This window comes from Mycteria americana, chromosome 24 (assembly GCF_035582795.1).
Source record: "Mycteria americana isolate JAX WOST 10 ecotype Jacksonville Zoo and Gardens chromosome 24, USCA_MyAme_1.0, whole genome shotgun sequence".
Classification (NCBI taxonomy): domain Eukaryota; kingdom Metazoa; phylum Chordata; class Aves; order Ciconiiformes; family Ciconiidae; genus Mycteria; species Mycteria americana.
Genome location: NC_134388.1, coordinates 959,622 through 977,434, shown reverse-complemented (window position 1 = coordinate 977,434; position 17,813 = coordinate 959,622). Strand labels below are relative to the sequence as shown.

Sequence of the window (17,813 nt, the reverse complement as noted above, 5' to 3'; positions counted from 1 at the left end):
CCAGCTGATTCACATCTTAAAGGACAACTAATTTGCCAGAGCAGCCCGAATTCTATTTCCATTGCCTTCCTCCTTCCCTGCAGCTGAGCTGTGACTTATTGACTGTGAAGTAACTGCAGGGTCTTTAAAAGTTCAAGGCGCAGGGTGTTTTTCTGTCTGTTTTTGCCTAGCTGACTCCCTCTGTCATCATCTTCGCTAGCACCATTTCACGGGAAAGAGGCATGTGACATCCAACTAAGCTGTGAACCATAATCATGCTGGGGATGATGTTTACATTTGATTTTTCCTCAAGCTGATAAGCTCTCTCCAATTTCCCTCTCCATCACGTTGGTATGGATTGAACTGCTTGTGCCCCACGGGGTGGAATTCTTCTCTTATCTCTAATCTGCTCACTGAAAAAATTGCTTCCAGCAACCCTTCAAAAGTCACTTCAAAGTTATCATTGCAGAGAGGGAAGAGCTGCAATACTGTTCTTCGTCTGTCGCAATCAACGCTCTCCCAGTGCTTTTTGCAGATGGCCTTACAGGTGCCGCCAGCATCCAGCACACTCGGCACCACTGGCTGGGGCCGGGATCTCCACTTTGCTATCTCCAGCTCTGGGTACAGTGAGACAACTGTTGAACAAGAGCATAAATACTTGTTAAATCATTTCAGCTCCCTAAAGCAGAGGAATTCAACCCTGAAGAACACGTTGGAGGCTTCTGCCCAGGCTCTAAGCCATAAATGATGGGCAGACTGCAACCCATACAACAGGAGATGTGAGAAATGGAAATAAGTCGGACGTCAACTCTACTTCCCCATCAGGCTGATAATTTCCACCTTTGCAACAAGATGGTGGAGACCAGTTTTGCTATCAGTGTTGTACCAACAGCTCTCCAATAATCTGAGCCCCCTTGGACAAAAGGAGGTTTCCAGGCCCTCTGTCTCCGGGCTGCACCCAGGCAGAGGGGTGGTGATGTGCCCTCTCCTCACCCAACCGCTTCTGGGGTCAGGGCACCCCACCCTGAACGATCCCGGTGCTCGCCTGTCACCCCCACACACACAGTGCCTCCGCACACCGCCTCCGCCCCTGTGAAAGCTCTGCTCTCCGCACCAAAAGGGGGTGAACAGTCCATTACACTCCCTGCAGGCCCTTCCCAGGGCAAGAGGGTGTGGATTCGGGGAGGAGGCACAGCAGCCTTTTACACCCATCAGATTTTGAAAGTCCCTTTTCAACCACAGTGGTTAAAAACTTTTAAAAACCTCAAAGCCACGTTCTCCAAAAGGGACGAATTGGGCCTGTGTGTTCACGTATGAGCCCAGCTGCTGGCACTAGATGAGGTTTTCTCCCTCAAAGCATATTATGAGACTCCTTCAGAAGACTCTCCATGCCTTAAGTCAACCCACTGTCAAGGCTTCCCTGACTTTCAGCCCCTCTCCTCCATCCAGTTTTACTCCTGTACCAGCCTAACTGGCTCCCCTCTCAATATTTACTGAGCACTTGGGGAAGGTCTTTGCTGACCTGACCCACGGTCTGGAATAATCCCACCACGTTTGTTTAGTCAGAGCACAGCACACAGCCATCCTCGCTCTCTGGCAAAGAGCTGGGGAGCGAATTTCAGCTATGCTGGTAATCCTTCATCAACTGCACGAGCATTAAGGTGAGCAGCACGAAGCACCTGTATAGGTGGGTCACGAGCACTTCACCACCTCCATCACTGCTCCAAACAGCAGCGAGGGCATCAGCACTGCGCACGCTAAATCGTGTTTGTCACCATCAGCTTCGAAACAATCAACAGAACAGGACGGCATTCAGCACAAACCCCCTCCGCTCCCGGGCACATCGCTCTGGCGTATAGTATTCCCATCTGCTGCAACAAGGCCCACAGAGCACATCGACGTGCTCCGTCAGCCGGCAGTCCCGACCTGCAGCACAGTTCACCCCGCGTGCGGGTGTAGCCATGCCTTCGCAGACAGCCCACCGAGGGCCACCTCCAGTCCCCCCAGGTTTTGTTCTCTTCCAGAAAATACTTGTTAGCTGTCGTGTTAGCTGCACGTTGTCCCCAGCCCTCCTGAGAGCTCCAGTTGCAAGTGTGGCTGAGGCCGAGTGACACAATTTGGACGCTACCCAAGTGAGGAGTAAGCAACTTGACTCGAAAAATCAAAGCATCAGTGAGATTACTGGCTCCGTTTCATCTTTTTTACTATCAGCGGAAGGTAAGACAGCCTACAGGTTCATAAATTCAGATTTACTTGCAAAGGGAAGAAAAACACACACTCCCTGCTTAAACCCCTCCTGAGCAACAGTCTCCGCAGACACCTTGTCTTGTCCTGAGCAACAATCCTCTACCCTCCCCAAAAACCAGAAAGGCGACAGAGAAACCAGAAGGATAAACAATATTTTAATTGTTCATTGGCAAGAGGTTCTCTCTTTTGCTCCCTCAGCATCACAAGCTGGAAGCCCACCAGCCACACCACACCGTGCTGGGAGCACGCTCCCAAAAAAGAGGTCTGAGTGGTGGGTGGGGAGCACCGCGAGCGGCCTCGGAAAAGGCAAGCCGCACCCAGCCAGCCCCTCCGTCTTCCTCGCAGCACCAAGGAACCGAAGCAGGAAGGCCGGGGACAGCTTGCCACCTGCCTAAATCTCAGCACCTTACCAAAAATTACACGTTCCGCCCAGCCCCTCCAACGCGGCAGATGACATCTCTGAAATAATCATGGCTTCCGCTGTAATTTGTTGGTTTTTAGAAGATCTAATGATCCTCATTTAAAGGCCCGAAGACAAGGAGATTGCTGTCATAACACAACCAAAACCTGTCTACCTCGTAGCAGGCTCTGAATAAACTTCAGGCTCAGACAGGTGCTCGGGAGCTTCGCGTCAGGCCCACAAAGGAACTTGTCAACCCAACAACGGAGCGGGGCTGTACCGTCACGCGCAAAACTGAAGCTAGCAATTTTGAGGTTGTTAATGAGCTATAAATTATTAGGCAGCGAAGGCGGAGGCAGGTGCGCTTGCACAGCCCCACGTGTCTGATCCTGCCAGCCGAGGAGCCCGGACTCTGCCTAGGGCTGCCGGCGGTGCAGCCGGGCTCGGGCTCGCTCCCCGCCTCAAGCGCGGCCTTCCCCCGCGCCGCTGCCGGAGGCATCCGATGGACGCTGCCGAGGGGCCGCCCGGGCCCCGCGGGAGGGAGCGCTGGGAGCCGCAGCAGCTCCCCAAGGCACGGGGGGACCCGCCGTCCCCCGAGCTGCCACCCCCGGCCCCTCCCGGCCCAGCCCCGGGGTCCTGCTCGCCAGCCGGGCGAGCGGGTGGCTGCTCCGGCGCCGGGGTGCCGCAGCCCCCCGAGACCGCCCGGGGCTGGGGGCCGGTAGCGGGGGCCGGCAGGGAGAAGCCCCGGAGCCGGGCAAGCCGGGCTGTGCCCTGCACGTTGCTCCGGGGGTCGCAGCTGCCCCTCCGCAGCAAGCGGCGGCCCCAGCCCGGCCGCTCCGCCGGTGCCCGCGGAGTCCCGGGCCAAGGGGCTGCCCCGGGGGGGGCGGAACCATTCTGGGCCCCCGGGGAAGGGGGGGGAGCGGCAGTTGGACGGGACCACGCGGTGCCCCGGGGGTGGCACACTCCGGGGAAGGGGGAGCTGGACCGAACCACTCTGAGCCCCCCCATGGGATGCAAGGCACAATGCGGGGGGCCCGGCCGGCAGGTACCACTCGGATCCCCCCGGGGGGTGCAGCTGGGCTAAACCACTCTGGGCCCGAGGGGGGGACGGGACACGGGGACACACACTCCGGGAGGCCCGGCCGGGAGCGGCCCCTCGGGGGGACGGCGACACGCAGGGGAACACGCCGGGGAGCCCGGCCGAGGGTGCCGGCCGCCCGGTGCTCGCAGCGCGTTACCTCCTGCCGCGTCCAGTCCCCCCACGCCGGCCTCCGGGGTGATGGCACCGGCACCCGCCACGGCCGAGCCTTCCGCCTCCTCGGGCACCTCCAGCTCCATGGCCGCCGCGAAGGCCGCGGGCAGGGCAGGCCCGGGGCGGGGCAGGACAGGCCCGCGCCCGCCGCCGCCGCGCTCCTCCCGGCTCCGGCCGCCGCCGCCGCCGCTGAGGAGACTGGGAACGGCGGGGACCATAGAGCGCGGGAGGCGCCGCAGCTAGACACGCCCCAGCGCCGCAGGGCGGAAGGGGCGGTGGCCGGCACCAGAAGTAGAGCGGTCCCCTTCCGCCGGAATTAATCGCGACGCGGGAGCTGGCTGTCGCGATAGTCCGCGGGCTGTGGGACCGCTCCCGGCTGGAAGGCGCGGGGAGCGGGACGAGGCCTCGCGCACCATAGAGCGGCGAAGAGAAAGGCCGCCCCCGTCCTCTCTAGCGGGCGGGAGGCACCATAGAGCCGCGGCGCATCCCGGCGCGGAGGGGGCGGGGCCTGCCGGTCGCCATGGCAGCAGGGGCGGGGCTCCGGCGGCGCGGGGCGGGGCCGGCCGGCTGCCCGGGCGCGGGGGTGTGTGCGGGGCCGGCCCGCCCCGGGCCCGCGGGACCCCGAGGCCCCGGGCCCGATCGCCCCCGGCGCGGGCCTGTGCCGGGCCCCGGTGCGGCGCAGGCCCCGGCGCCCCCCGCTCTTGTCCCCGCGGGACCGGGGCCCTCCCAGTGCCGGGCGCCGCCTCCCCGCCCTCCCCCTCGGCGGGTCCCCCCGGAGGCCGCGAAAGCCGCCGGGCCGGGCCTGCGCCGCCCCCGCTGCCATGGCGACTGAGGCCCCGACGCCGGGCCGCCCCGACGCCGCCCCCCACCCCGGGCGGGGGCCCGGCCCGTGGCACCATCTAGTGGCACCGCGCCGCCCGGCCCGGGGCCCGGGCAGGCCCCGGGGTGCGGGTCGGCCCGGGCCGGCCCCGCCGGTTCTCCCAGGCCGGCGCCTTCACGCCGGCGTGCCCCGGCCCCGGGGGACAAACGTGCCACGGGCAGGGGCAGCCCCAGCCGGGAAACCAGCCCGGCACGAACGCCCAGCCCGCGGCGCAGCCGGGGAAGGTGCCGCGGCCCTGATGAGGCTGCTCGGCGGCGTCCCCGTCCCCCCGCCCGAGGGGCTCCCGGCCGCGTCCCTGCGCGGGAGGGCAGCCGGTGGCCCCGGAGCGGCTGGGGAGGCTGCGGCTGGGCCCGGGGAGCGGCGGCCGCCCGGGCGGGAGCTGCTCCGTCCTCCCCTCGGGGCTGGCGGGGCTGCGGCGAGGAGGAGCCCCTCGATGCCCATCTGACGAGCGCTGGGGAAAGCGGCGGCTCCATGTCCCCGGCTCCGGGGTGGCGGCTGGTGGCCGGGGGGTTCAGGAGGAGCTGGTCCCCCCGCGACACCGCGCCGCAGGGCTGTGACCTCCTGCGGCATCGGTACCGACCCCGGCTGGAAGCAGCAGCCTGGACGGAGAGCCGAGGCGTGGAGCTGGGTTCTGTCACTGCAGGAAAGCGACCCCGCGGAAAGAGGAGCGGCGGGGGGCTGGTCCCCAGGTGGGGGGCAGAGGAAAGGGGACGGCAGCCATCAGCAGGGTCACCTTTTCCCCCACCCCCTCCAGGACCGGGAGCCCCCGGCTGGCCACTGTCCCTGTCCCCTCTTGGGGCGCTGGGTGAAGCCGTGTGGTCCCCCGGGGACTCCCGAGCAGGGCTGCGGGGAGGGTTTGGGGGTCCGGGGCAGTACGGGTTGGCGCAGAGCCCCACTGCCTCCTTGGAGAGGGCCAGGTTGGGGGGGGAGGGACCCCCGTCCCCAGGCACTGCCACCCCCGGCATCCTGCGAGCCTGTCACTGCCCAGGGCTGGGCGGGGGGCGAGCGGACGTGGCTGAGCCACCAGCACCGTGGAGGACAAGAGGGACAGCCCCCCCGTGACTCCTGCTGGGCCCGGGAAGCTGCCCTGAGACCCCCTTCCTCCTCCTTCCCTCCTGCAGGCAGCGTCTGGCCCACAAAGGGTTACGCAAGGCACCCTGGAGTGACACCACTGCCACCAGCTCGGGAGCTCCGCTCCTTCCTGGTCGGATCCGAGGCTCGGTGAGTGCCTAACCCTGTCCCCCGGGATCTGCCGGCCCCGGGACCGGGACCCAGCCGTGCTTTCACCTGGGGAACTGGCCATGCTTTGTCCCTCTCTGGGAGGCTTCAGGAGCAGGTGACCCTCCTGGAGTCCTGCCCTGATGGCAGGGAGATACCCCGGGGGGGATCCTGGGACCCCGCCGCCACAGCTCCGCACCCCGAGGGCTGGAGGACGTGCCTCCATCCTACTGATTTACACCCCGGCTGGGTCAGACCTTCCAGAGACCCTTTTCCCAGAGCGGTGGGTCGGGATCGGCCCATCGCGATGTGGGTGGGGTTGGGTTAGAGGAGCTTCTGGGGGGACCCGGGACCCCGGTCCTGCACGGCCAGGACCAGACAAGGGACGAGCGGTTTTGCAGCACTGGCTGAGACCAGGGACCCCGCTGATCCCGGGAAGGCTTTGGGGTCCCAGATTGAGGACCCCCGATGGTGGGGGGGTTGGGAAACAGGTTATGGGTGGTGGGGATGGCTGTGGGGCAAGGCCGGGGTGGACAGGGTGCATCACTTTCCGATAAATAACCTCCCCACCCGTTGCTGTCCCCACGGTGGGCATTGCTGGTGGTGTCACCTGGGGCCGGGCACAGCCCTGAATCGGGGACCTTGTAGGGGGATGAGCTGCCCCGGCGCAGCCTGGGCTTCGTTTGGCATTAAAAACCCTGGCAGATGCCGGCCATGGTGCACGCGTGGGGCAGAGTGGGGCGTGTGGGGCTCCCTGTGCTGCCAGTGCCTGGTGCCAGGCACATTGGGCTGGGCCGCGGTCAGCTCTGCCCAGATACTGCCTCTCCCGGCGGGGCCATTTCGGGTGCGGGCTGGTTTCTGTCGGAAACCGGCCGAGCCGGCTCCTCCGGCTGCCAGCCTTGGCCTTTGGCTCCGGGCAGGCCCTATGCCAGGTCCCCGGGGGGAGACCGGGGACAGGACCAGGGCTTGGCGGCACCGTGGGCGCTGCCTGTGCCGGCTGGCGAGACGGGAGCTGCTGCCGTTCCCACGCCATCCCCTCTGCCCCAAAATGCTGCTGCCCACGGAGAGCCACGGGCAGCAGCGGGACACAGGTGCGTGGCCGATTTGTGGTGCCCCGGTGATGGGACAGCAGTGGGAGCCCGTTGGGGACAGTGAGGGGCTGTGTTGGGTGGCAGCGGGGTTGGCTCTAGCACAGCGGATGAGCTGTCATGCCGGGGAGGGCGATGCTCTGGCTGCCCCACGATCAGGGTCCCTTGGACCTGTGGCTCATGCCGTGTCACCCGTGGGCATCCAGGGAGCCTGTAAGCACTGACTGGCCGACACTGGTGACATGGCTGAGATGGGACCCGCCAGTTCAGCTCGCTGATTCAGCAGGAAACCACCCCACTGCCATGCTGGGTCTGCTGTTTTTACTGGTCTTACAAGCACTGGGACAGGACCGCGGGTGCCACCACACTGGGGTCCTGCTCAGCCCCAGCCACCCCATGGGCACACGTGCCCCTGCATTGAGCACCAGCGGGTGGCGGGTGGGTGCTCGGGCTGGTTTCGGCAGCTCATGACACAGAGTGGAAACCCGGACTCTGCCCTCGGCGCTCGCCGGCTTGCAGCCCGGCTAGCTGGGGCTATTTCTGAGGCCCGGGTGAATGATTACACCATCCCTCCCCGGGGCTGCCGTGAGCTGGGTCTCATTTCGGGGGCCCAGCCGGCTGCTTCGGTGCAGCTCCGGCTGGGGGCTGGCCACGGAAAGCCCCCATGCTGGGGCTGAGCTGCTGCGCTTGCCCCAGGGCTGGCTGCCCACCGCTGACCCCAGCTTCCCCATGGGATCCCTGCTCGGCATTGCCTACGGCATTGCCCGCGGGGCGTCAGCGCTCACCTCTGATGGCCCCTGGTCCTGCCGAGGCTGCCCCACAGCCCATTCCCAAAGGGGCTGGGGAGGTTTCCAGCTTCCCAGGGTGCCAATGGGGCGGGCCCCGGCCAGGCTTGAGGGTGGCCGAGCCGTGGTGGGGAGCCAGCATGGCCCCAGCATGGCCCCAGCACGGCTGTCCCGGAGCCTTTGGGCACCACGGGGCGGTGCGGGTGCCACGGCACAGGGTGATTGGCCAGCGGGGCCAGCGTGGCCAGAACTGGGGGCTGCTGCCGCGGCAGAGCCATTGGCCAATCAGAGACCCTGGAGATCTGCTGCGGCAGAGCCATGGGCCAATCAGAGTCCCAGGAAATCTGCCATGGCAGAGCCGTTGGCCAATCAGATCCTGGAGAGACTTGTCTCAGTACAGATATCAGCCAATCAGAATCCAAAGACATGCCACAGCAGAGCTGTTGGCCAATCAGAGATCAGAGAGATCTACTAGGGCAGAGCGGCCGAGCAATCAGTGCCTGGAGAGACCTGTGGTAGCAGAGCCGTCGGCCAGCTGGATCCTGGGGTCCTGCCATGGCAGAGCTGCCGGCCGGTCAGTGCCGGGATAGTGCCGTGCCTCGGCTGTCGGCCGGTCAGCACCGGGGAGATCCCCCCCAGCCGAGCTGCTGGCCAGTCCTCGATGGCGGCACAAGGGCGCCCTACACCAGACCTGGCAGTGCCGGCGTGGCCACGGCCCGTTGTGCCCGTGATGGTCGTGTCCGTGCCCGGGCCATGGCTGTGGCCATGCCGTGCCTGTGCCGTGCCGTGGGTGGGACCAGGACGGGCGCTGGCAGCCCCGGGGTGCCCGGGGCAGGAGTGGGACGCGCTGTCCGGCGCAGCCTGGCTGGGGGGGATGCGTTTCACCTCCCTCCAGCCGTGGGCTCGGGGCTGGCACGGGCAAGCGATGGGTGTGGGTCTGTTCTCCCCAGTCCCTGCGCCGGTCGGAGGGGTGAGGACCTGGCGATGGCGGTGGCATCGTGCTGGGCTGTTGGCTTTCCCGTCCCCATCGCCCTGGAGAATCGCTTGATGGTCTCACCGGGGTTTCCTTGGCAAGTGCAATGGCACGGATAAACCCGGACCCTTCGAGTCCCTGATCAAACTGGCTCCTTCCTGTCCCGCCCCATGGGAAGTTGTGGGAGGCTCTGGGCCCGCTGTCCCCCACCCCATGCAGGGATCCCGTGTCTCTCTGGGTTCATGCCGACGTTTCCTCCAGGGAGCCAGGAGCCGGTGGAGGGGATCCCCAGGCCCATCCCGGGCATTTCGTCCCAGACGGGATGCCATCCTGCCGGTCAGGCTCATCTGTCCTAGATGGAAAGTTTTGGATTTGGGGGATACCCAGGGAAACCAAAGGGTGAAGCCAGGACGCTGGTGCTTCCGAAGTGGTTGGCAGAGCTGCCAGCTCCGCTGTTGTGCCGGAGCCCAGAGCGGGCGGGCAGGAGGGCACCGAAGCACCGTCCGAAGCAGCGCCCCAGGGTCTGCCGGCTCCTGGGAGGAGGGAGGGGAGCTGGACCGCCAGGACGGTGTGGGCAAGTGGTCCCAGCCATGGAGATGGGTCCTGACCTGCTTGCCCTGCATAAGACCTCCCCTTCCACGGGCACGCGTCCGAGGGGACGGAGATGGACCTCCCGAGGGGGGGATTTCACGCCGCACAGAGGCAGCTCTGGGTTTCAGAGCCAGCTCGCACATGGGGTTAGCTGGGGTGCGACACAGCTGTGAGTCCCGGTGCCCCTGGTGGGTGCCTGGGCACCGGGGGGGGGGCTCTGTCCCCTGCACCCTCGTCATCCCCGGTGCCTGCGGCTCAGCTTTGCTTCTGCTCTTTGTTGCAGCCTGAAGTGGGACTGAGGAAGGGGCCAGCGGCTGCAAAGAGGGGCCGGAGCCGGTCCGCTCCCCCAGCCGCTGGGCAGGGGCTGCCGTGCCGGCCGGCTGCCGCAGTCGCCCTCCCTCGCTTGCGTTGGCGGGTGCCCACCATGGAGGAAATGGTGATCTGGGAGCAGCACACGGTGACGCTGAGCAAGGTGAGCGTGGCCTGGGGTGGCCATGGGAGGGGACGGGGTCTGTGGGGCCGGCTCTGCCTCACCCCTCTCTGCCCCGTCCCTGCTAGGACCCTCAACGGGGCTTTGGCTTCGCTGTCTCCGGAGGCCGGGACCGTCCCAACAGGATGACCGGGGACACAGCGGTGGTTGTTTCGGATGTGGTGTCTGGGGGACCGGCGATGGGCCGGCTCCAGTGAGTGTGCGGGGACGTGGGGACGTGGGGGGTGCTCGCTGCCAGCGGGGATGGGAAGGGCAGCGAATCGCTCCTGCTGGGACAGGGCCAGCATCGCTGCCACCCTGCCCAGCTGGGATGGGGTCCCCCTGGGGCAACGGGTGCCCTCGGTACCCCGCCAACTCCCCCGGCTGGGGGCTGTGCCTGGGGCAGAGCCACGGCTGCGTTTTCCCTCCCAGGAGGAAGGATCACATCGTGATGGTGAATGGCCTTTCCATGGAGAATGTCTTGTCCTCCTTCGCCATCCAGACACTTAAAACCTGCGGCAAGACCGCCAACATTGTGAGTGTGCCCTGCGGCGGGATGGGGGCTGGCCTCGTGCATGGGACCGCACCATGCCTGTCCCCATCCCAGCTCCCCTGTCCCACACACCCCGGGGTTCCAGTTCAAGGCATGGAAATTGCTGTAGAAGCATCTCCTGGCAGAGATGGCTGTACCCACCATCTTCTCCTCACTTTCCACCTGCAGACGCTGAAAAGGCCGAAGAAAGTCCACCTGCCTGTGAGCAAGAGCAGCCCTGGGTCCCCCACCGTGCCCCGGCGCTATGACTCAGATGAGGACTACGGGTCGCACGGTGCGGATCCAGCCCTGCACTGCTCCCGGGACGACCTGGACCACAGCCAGGGCTACGATGGGGACTCGTCCAGCGAGAGGAGCTCTGGCCACCACCGGGATGACCGCCGCCACCACAAGTCGGTGTCCCGGAGCCGGAGGCGAAGCCAGGACAGCAGCCACTGGAGGCAGAGCCCTGGCAGTGGCTCGGATCGGAGGGGCTACAGCCGGCACCGCTCTGCCAATGGCTTTGGCCATGAATGGGACACCAACGGGCTGGCCCTGGTGTCGGGCTTCAAGCGGCTGCCGTGCCGGGATGTGCCGATGAAGCCCATCACATCAGTCCTGGTGAAGCAGAAGCAGAACGAAGGTGAGGCCCTCCCGCTCCCTCTGTCCCTGGGTCTTGTCGCCTGATTCGTGGCCGTGCGTCCCCTGGGGAGGAGGCGATGGCACGGTTGCTGCCAGGGTCAGGCATGTGGCGAGGGGCAGTGCACGCCGTGCTGGGTGCACCAAACCCGCCTGGCCTCAGCCTGGGGTTGCAGAGCTCAGCTTTGGGGCTTGCTAGTGCCCCAAGGGGGGCTGGGGCGGGCTTGTGGGGATGGCTGGCAAGGGGGACCTTGAGGGGGTCCTGCATCTGCCCGGCTCCGGCACTGTCGTGGGCTCTCTCTGGTGCAGAGTATGGCCTGAAGCTGGGAAGTCAGCTCTTCATCAAGCACATAGTGGAGAGCGGCCTGGCAGCGAAGGGCAGCTCCTTGCAGGAGGGAGACCTCATCCTGAAGGTATGGGCGCCCACGGGGCGCACAGCACTTGCTGGGGATCTCATCTCCTGCTCTTCGGGTGGCTCGTCCCTGGCTAGTGTCACTGCAGGGGACAAGCCAAGAGCGTGCTTCTCTCAGCTGCCTGCAAAGGATGGCAGCTTGGCTGAGGCAGCTCCGTCAGGCGCCCGCACCCTGCCCCGGCTCCCCAGCCATCACCAGGGACCTCGCGTGGGCTCTCGGGGACCGGCTCCCCATGATGCCGAGGCTGGCTGGTTGAGGCAGCCCCGCGGCGTTCAATCAGGGACGGTGGCTTGTCTCGCTGCCACAGCGGCATCGCGTCCGCCCTGCTGTCCCCACGGCGCGTGGTCCCCTGCCGCGTGTCCGTGTCCCCACCAGGGGAGCAGTCGGCCCGAGGAGCTCCGGTGTTCGGGGTATGTCAGGTGAAACGATGCTTAAAGTATTTGGGGAGGAGGAAATGGAGGGAGACGCTTCATTTGCACACATGGGCCAGACAGACCCATGGCCGCTGGGAACAGGGGCCAAAGAGGCTCTGGGGCAAACGGAAGGGATTTCACCCCAGCAATCCGGTAGGAAAAGCGGCTGCACCTCGGGGAGATCACAGCCCCACGGTCTGCTTGGGGCCTGACTCCCCGGCACCAGTCCGGCGTGTGGAAGGACAGCGCTGGGCCAAGGTCAAAGTAAAACCGAGCTTCAGGCAGCATCTGAGTGGGTCTCTGCAGCTCCTGCCTCCGTGCAGGGCCTCCTGCAGCTAAAGGTGGGAGTTAATTAGCCTCGCTAATTTGTTTCCTCTCTGCAGGATGAGGCCCCACTGGGAGGCAGCCAGGCACAGGGACGCGGCCCAGGATGGGCGAAGCCGTGGGAGCTGGGGCTGGGCTGGAGGGGCTGGGAAGGGACCGGGAAGGTGGCAGTCAGAGCATCCCGTTTGAGCAGGGCTTTCCGGGGGGCAGCTTCCCCAGGAGCGAGTGCCCTGAGGCCTCCTGCTCTGCCCCCTCCAGATCAACGGGGTGGCCAGTGAGGACATGTCCCTGGCTGACACGCAGCAGCTCATCGAGCGGACGGAGGGGACCCTGACCCTGCTCATCCTCCGGGACCACCGGCAGTTCCTGGTCAACATCCCCGACATAGAAGACAGCCAGAGTGACAGCTCCCGGATGGATGGTGAGGGGACACGGTAGCGGGGCTGGGGGCAAATACACAGCACAGGGACCGGACAGTCACTAATGTGTCTTCCCTCCTGTTGCTGCAGATATCTCTGACATCGACTCCGAACTGTCCCATCCGCCATCCCCTGAGACCTCCCCGCAACCTCCAGCTGCTGCCAGGATGAACTCACCACCGTAAGCCCCGCTCTGTCCCCATGAGCCCCTCTTTCCCCTGCCAGATCCCCCTGTGTTCTCTGCCTGTCTGGGGGGGCTGATTCTCCTCCATCCCGGAGCCAGTTCACCCCGGAGGTGGGACTGCCATTTAGTCCCCAGCTTTCTCTGCTGTCCCCGCTGCCCACTTGGCACTGCCTGCCTGTGCCCATCCAGCACCTGCCTCCGTGACCTGCCTAAACCCTGCCCCAACTTTGTTCCAGGGAGAGGAGACGATCGAACAGGGACCCTGCGGCCGACACGATTGTGGACGATGCTCCCGGCCCTGGTAAGTGAGCTCAGATCAGGCCGGGGGAGCTAAGGCCACTGAGCGGGCTCCGGGCTCCTGCGTGTCTCTGCTGTCCAAACCCCCCTGGCAGAGCCACGCCAGGTCTCGCTGTGCCTCGGCTGCCCTGGCAGCGGCACAGCCACCGCCGCCTCCTGGACCGGCCCTCCTTCTCTGCAGACCTGCTGGAAGCCGTGGAGGGGGATGGCTGCCACAGCCCCCACACCAGCCCCGCTGCCCGAGCTGCCCGCAAGGACGGGTACGTCTGCGAGAGACGGTGGGGAAGGGCTGGGGGAGATGGGGAGCTGCTCCGGCGCAGGGTTGGGGTCACAGGGCCGGTGACCCCCTGTGCTGTTCCTGGCACGTCACCGCCGGGCTGACCGCGGCTTCCCGGGTGGCAGGTACAGCGCTGACTCCAGGGTCGTGCACTTCGTGAAGGCCAAGAGCGTTGGGCTGCGGCTGGCTGGCGGGAACGACGTGGGCATCTTCGTGTCAAGTGTCCAGGAGGGGAGCCCGGCCGACAGCCAGGGTGTCCGGGAAGGGGACCAGATCCTGCAGGTACCCGGGGCTGGGAACAGCTCCGAATGCTTCTGCGCCCAGACTGGCCCCATCCTTCTTGGGTCTGATACCCGCCCAGGGTTCGGATTTCTCCTGCTGGGCATCGTTTTGGGTCAGTGCTGGTGCCCCCGGCCCGTATCCGTTGGGCTCTGCGGGCACTGCCCAAAGGGACGGTCCTGTCTCCGGCACCACGCTAACACCCAGTGGGGTCCAGGCACCACCTCAGCTGGCCCAGAGGCCCTCCCCAGGGTTACTAGGGGTTGTGGCAGGCACTTGGGTGACAGGGACCAGTTACCTCTGCCACCCTGCCCTGGGCGCTGCTGTCCCTGGGACCCCCACCGGTACCTGTGCCCTCTGTCCTGCTGGCGGGGCCGTGTCTAAGTGCTTTTCTGCGGCAGGTGAACGACACCAGTTTCCAGAACCTGACCCGTGAGGAGGCCGTGGAGTATCTCATGAGCCTGCCGCCGGGTGAGGACATCACGCTGTGGACCCAGAGCAAGCAGGACAGTGAGTGACAACCGGAGTCATCCTGGGCTTGTGCTTCTCCATCCTCTGTCTCTTCTGAGCAAGAATCAGAGCTGCTGGACTTGCCATGGCCCTTTCTGCCCCCGCAGGGTGGTCCTTCTTCCCCGCACCCCCCTCCTCCTCCAGAATGGTGACGGGAGGGGACCAGACTGCCCGGCCCTGTTTGTGCCTTGGCGTCCTGGAGCACGGGGGCTTTCTGGCTCTGTGGCTCAGCCTGGAGAGGCCAGTGTGTGCTGGGGGTCAGGTCCTGCTGTTCCCAGCATGACCGAGAGAGCCACGGGAGGAAAAGGTGTCCCCAACACCCTCCTTAGCAGCAAGGGCTACCATGGAGACTCCCGGCCAGCCTAGCTCCTTGCCAAATCCCTCCAGCACCTTCCTCCCCAGCATCTTCCTCCTCAGCCACCTCTTCCCCTGATGGTCCTTCTCACCCTGGGCTCCAGTTTACAGGAAGATGATCTCGTCCAATGTGGGCGACTCATTCTACATCCGGACGCACTTTGACTTTGAGAAGGACACACCGTCGGGACTCAGCTTCGTCCGTGGGGACATCTTCCACGTGCTGGACACCATGTACCGGGGCAGGCTGGGGAGCTGGCTGGCTGTGCGCATGGGCAGGGACCTGCAGGAGCAGGACAAGGGCATCATCCCCAACCGGAGCAGGTAGGGATGGAGCCAGGAATGGCCGCAAGATGAGCAGAGCCGGGGGATGGCTCCCCAGTGAGATGGGTGGTGGGCCCAGTAAGAGGCAGGGCAAAGGCCGGTGGAGCAGTGGTGGGAAGTGTGAGCTGGTGAAATCCCTTCTCGGGGGCAGTCGACACTCTGGTCGTCCAAGATCCTGGAGGGAGGAGGCTACCACAGCCTCATCTGGCTGTGCCACTGAGCGGGAATGCCGGCTTCTGCTGGCCCACTCCTCGGAGCCCGGAGAGACAAAGCAGGGGGTAAATCTGGAGGCTCCAGATCCTGAGCCCTTTCCCCTCCCAGGGCCGAGCAGATTGCCAGCCTGGAGTCGGTGCTGAAAGCCACGTCTGGTGCCAACCCATCCGGGGCACGGGCTGAGTTTTGGAAGCTGCGGGGCCTGAGGGGAGCCAAGAAGATGCTGCGGAAGAGCCGGGAGGACCTGTCTGCCCTCACAAAGCAGGGCCGCTACCCACCATACGAGAGGGTGGTCCTGAAGGAAGGTGGGCATCAGGGCTGTGTCCCCATCGCCCAGAGCCACCCAGGGGATGTCAGCCCCGGGGCTGCCCCGCTGCGGGTGCTAGTGGGCTCCGCTCTCCTGGGAGGAGCGGGGTGAGTCCCAGGCCCACGGGCACCTCGAGGAGCGGGGCTGGACACCTGGGTGCTGTGAGCCCTGCCCTTGCCCCCAGCCTTCCTGAGCGGTTCTGTCTTCTCCCCACAGCCAGCTTCAAGCGGCCGGTGGTGATCCTGGGCCCCATCGCAGACATTGCCATGCAGAAGCTGAGCACGGAGCTGCCTGAGCTGTTCGAGATTGCTCGTAAGTGCCCCCCATGCTGGGGGGGGAATTGTATCCAGCAGCCGGACCCTCATCATCCAGGACCTGTGGGAGCTCTTTACCTGCAGCTCTGTTCCAACCCCGCCTCATTGCCCCCTCCCCGTGACACCCCAACACCTTCCTGGACTCATTCACCCTGTCCCCATGCATCGTGATTCCAGCCAGGCCCCAGACATGTCCCCCCCTTGAGGGACACAGCCCTGGGGCCGGGCATGGCCAGACCCAGCCTGGGGCTGCCGGAGATGCCACATCTCCCCCAGCCCCTCTCGTGCCGCATCTCTGTGTCCTGCAGCGAGCGTGCCCCGAGACGGGGCATCATCCAAGGTCATCAAGTTGGACTCAGTGCGGCAGATCGCAGAAAAGGTGAGAGACCTTCCCCATGTCCTTGGAGCCGGGTGGGCCCAGGCCTGGGGGGTTGCCCACGGCCTTCGTCCCTGTCCCCAGCGGGGCTGATGGCCGTGCTCTTCCCCAGGACAAGCATGCCTTGTTGGACATCACGCCCTCGGCTGTGGAGTGCCTCAACTACATGCAGTACTACCCGGTGGTGGTGTTCTGCGAGCCTGAGAGCCGGCAGGGCATCAAGGCCATGCGCCAGTGGCTGGCACCCGACTCCAGGAAGAGCTCCCGGCGCCTCTACGCCCAGGCCAGCAAGATGAAGAAGTACTGCAGCCACCTCTTCACCGCCAGCGTCAGCCTCAGCGGCAGCGGCAACACCTGGTACGAGGCGATCAAGGACATCATCAGGACGCAGCAGAGCCAGCCAGTTTGGACGGCGGTGGAGCAGGTACGGGGCACAGGGTCCCTGCGGCAAGGCTCAGCCTGCTGGGGCTGCAGCCAGGCAGGTGATGGGGCCACGCACCCGTGCCCCCCACACCTGGGGTCCCAGGTCTCTGTCATCCCCACCCCGCAGGCAGATGTGGCACTGGAGGACAGTCTGGACCTGCTGAACCCGCCGAGTGTGGCAGCCTCGGGCTACCTGACCTGCGACAGTCATGCCAACAGCGACTACGACACAGACGGCGAGGCGGGCGCCTACACCGACGGTGAGGCTGAGGACACCTATGACCAGCCCGGGCTGGCCCGCTCCTCCGAGCCAGCGCAGATGTCCCCAAGCCACGGCCTGAGCAAGCAGGTGAGTCCTCCCATAGTGGTACGAGGGGCTGGTGGGACAGAGCAGGGGTGGCACAGTGCCCAGCTACGGGGGCTGATTCCTACCCCCTGTGGCACAGGCAGGGTGTCACCTCTAGCTGCTGCAGCATCCAGCTGCGCATCCATGCCTAGCTCTGGTTCCCCACGGGGGAACACAGCCCAGCCCCGGGCTGGGGCACAAATCCTGCCCCGACCTCTGACTCCCCCATCTCTCTGGTCTTTCACAGGCAACCGAGCAGCAACAGCAGGGCCAGCAGGGCCAGCACTACGACAGCATCAGGTACCCTGCACACCAGGGCCAGCCGGGGGGTTAAAGCAGCCAGCCCTTGGGCTGGGGAAGGGCCTGCGGAGCCCTTGGTGCCAGCTCTGCCTGGCCTGACCCTGCCCAGGAGGGGACTGTCTCTGCCACCTGTCCTGACCGGGTGGCAGAGGCATCACGGCAGCTTCTCGTCCCCCAGGGAATACGAGCATGACGCTGTGAGGAAGAGGTTCACAAGGGCCAGGGATGACTCAGACCAGGATGAAGGCTACGAGTGGGGCCCAGCTACAGACGTGTAGTGGCACTGCTGGCCTCTGTCCCACTGGGCAGCCAGCCCTGCCACAGCCCCTGCCACCAGGTCCATGTGACAGTCCAGGTAGTGCCACGCAGCACCCCACGGTTAGGCTGGTTTGGGCCTAATCCTGCCATACCCCTCACCACCCCACACCACCAAGTGCCTCCTTCCCCCTTTTGGCCACGGCCTCTGCTGCTGGAATAAAAGGGATGTTTTGATCAGGACGGGCTGTTTCCGTGTGGGCTGGGTGGCAGCGCACAGGGGAAACCCATGCAGCAGGGGGACCTTGCCGGGACCCAGGCACCTCTGCGGCCGGACGCCCTGCCTGCCCCGAGAGGCATCGGCGCAGGAATCAGGCTTGGCTTGTGCCAACGTCTGGCACCGCGGCGTGCTCAGGGTGCATGCCCCAGCGC

At 65.5% G+C, this 17,813-nt stretch overlaps 2 protein-coding genes across 5 annotated transcripts in view; one reads left to right on the top strand and one right to left on the bottom strand.

Annotated features, from left to right (window-relative positions):
• The window catches only part of PIP5K1C (phosphatidylinositol-4-phosphate 5-kinase type 1 gamma), a 50,817-nt gene extending 46,632 nt beyond the window's left edge, over positions 1 to 4,185 (bottom strand). The window contains exon 1 of one of the 4 annotated variants that reach the window (XM_075524654.1): positions 3,865 to 4,185. In XM_075524654.1, the coding sequence (XP_075380769.1) occupies positions 3,865 to 4,096 (232 nt within the window). In that variant the 5' untranslated portion in view covers positions 4,097 to 4,185. The remainder of the gene's footprint in view (positions 1 to 3,864) is intronic. The other 3 variants (XM_075524653.1, XM_075524655.1, XM_075524656.1) reach the window with 3 other exon arrangements.
• Positions 4,186 to 4,191: 6 nt separating this feature from the next.
• Positions 4,192 to 17,613, top strand: TJP3 (tight junction protein 3). Its single transcript, XM_075524652.1, has 21 exons — positions 4,192 to 5,447; positions 5,880 to 5,979; positions 9,697 to 9,885; positions 9,972 to 10,096; positions 10,315 to 10,417; positions 10,604 to 11,057; positions 11,363 to 11,466; positions 12,462 to 12,624; positions 12,713 to 12,803; positions 13,043 to 13,107; positions 13,285 to 13,363; positions 13,506 to 13,662; positions 14,061 to 14,169; positions 14,628 to 14,847; positions 15,169 to 15,365; positions 15,584 to 15,679; positions 15,990 to 16,060; positions 16,170 to 16,481; positions 16,608 to 16,829; positions 17,074 to 17,126; positions 17,305 to 17,613. Exons 1-21 carry the CDS (start codon positions 5,230 to 5,232, stop codon positions 17,402 to 17,404), a joined length of 3,228 nt encoding a protein of 1,075 aa, XP_075380767.1. The 5' UTR covers positions 4,192 to 5,229; the 3' UTR covers positions 17,405 to 17,613.
• The last annotated feature ends 200 nt before the right edge of the window (positions 17,614 to 17,813 follow it).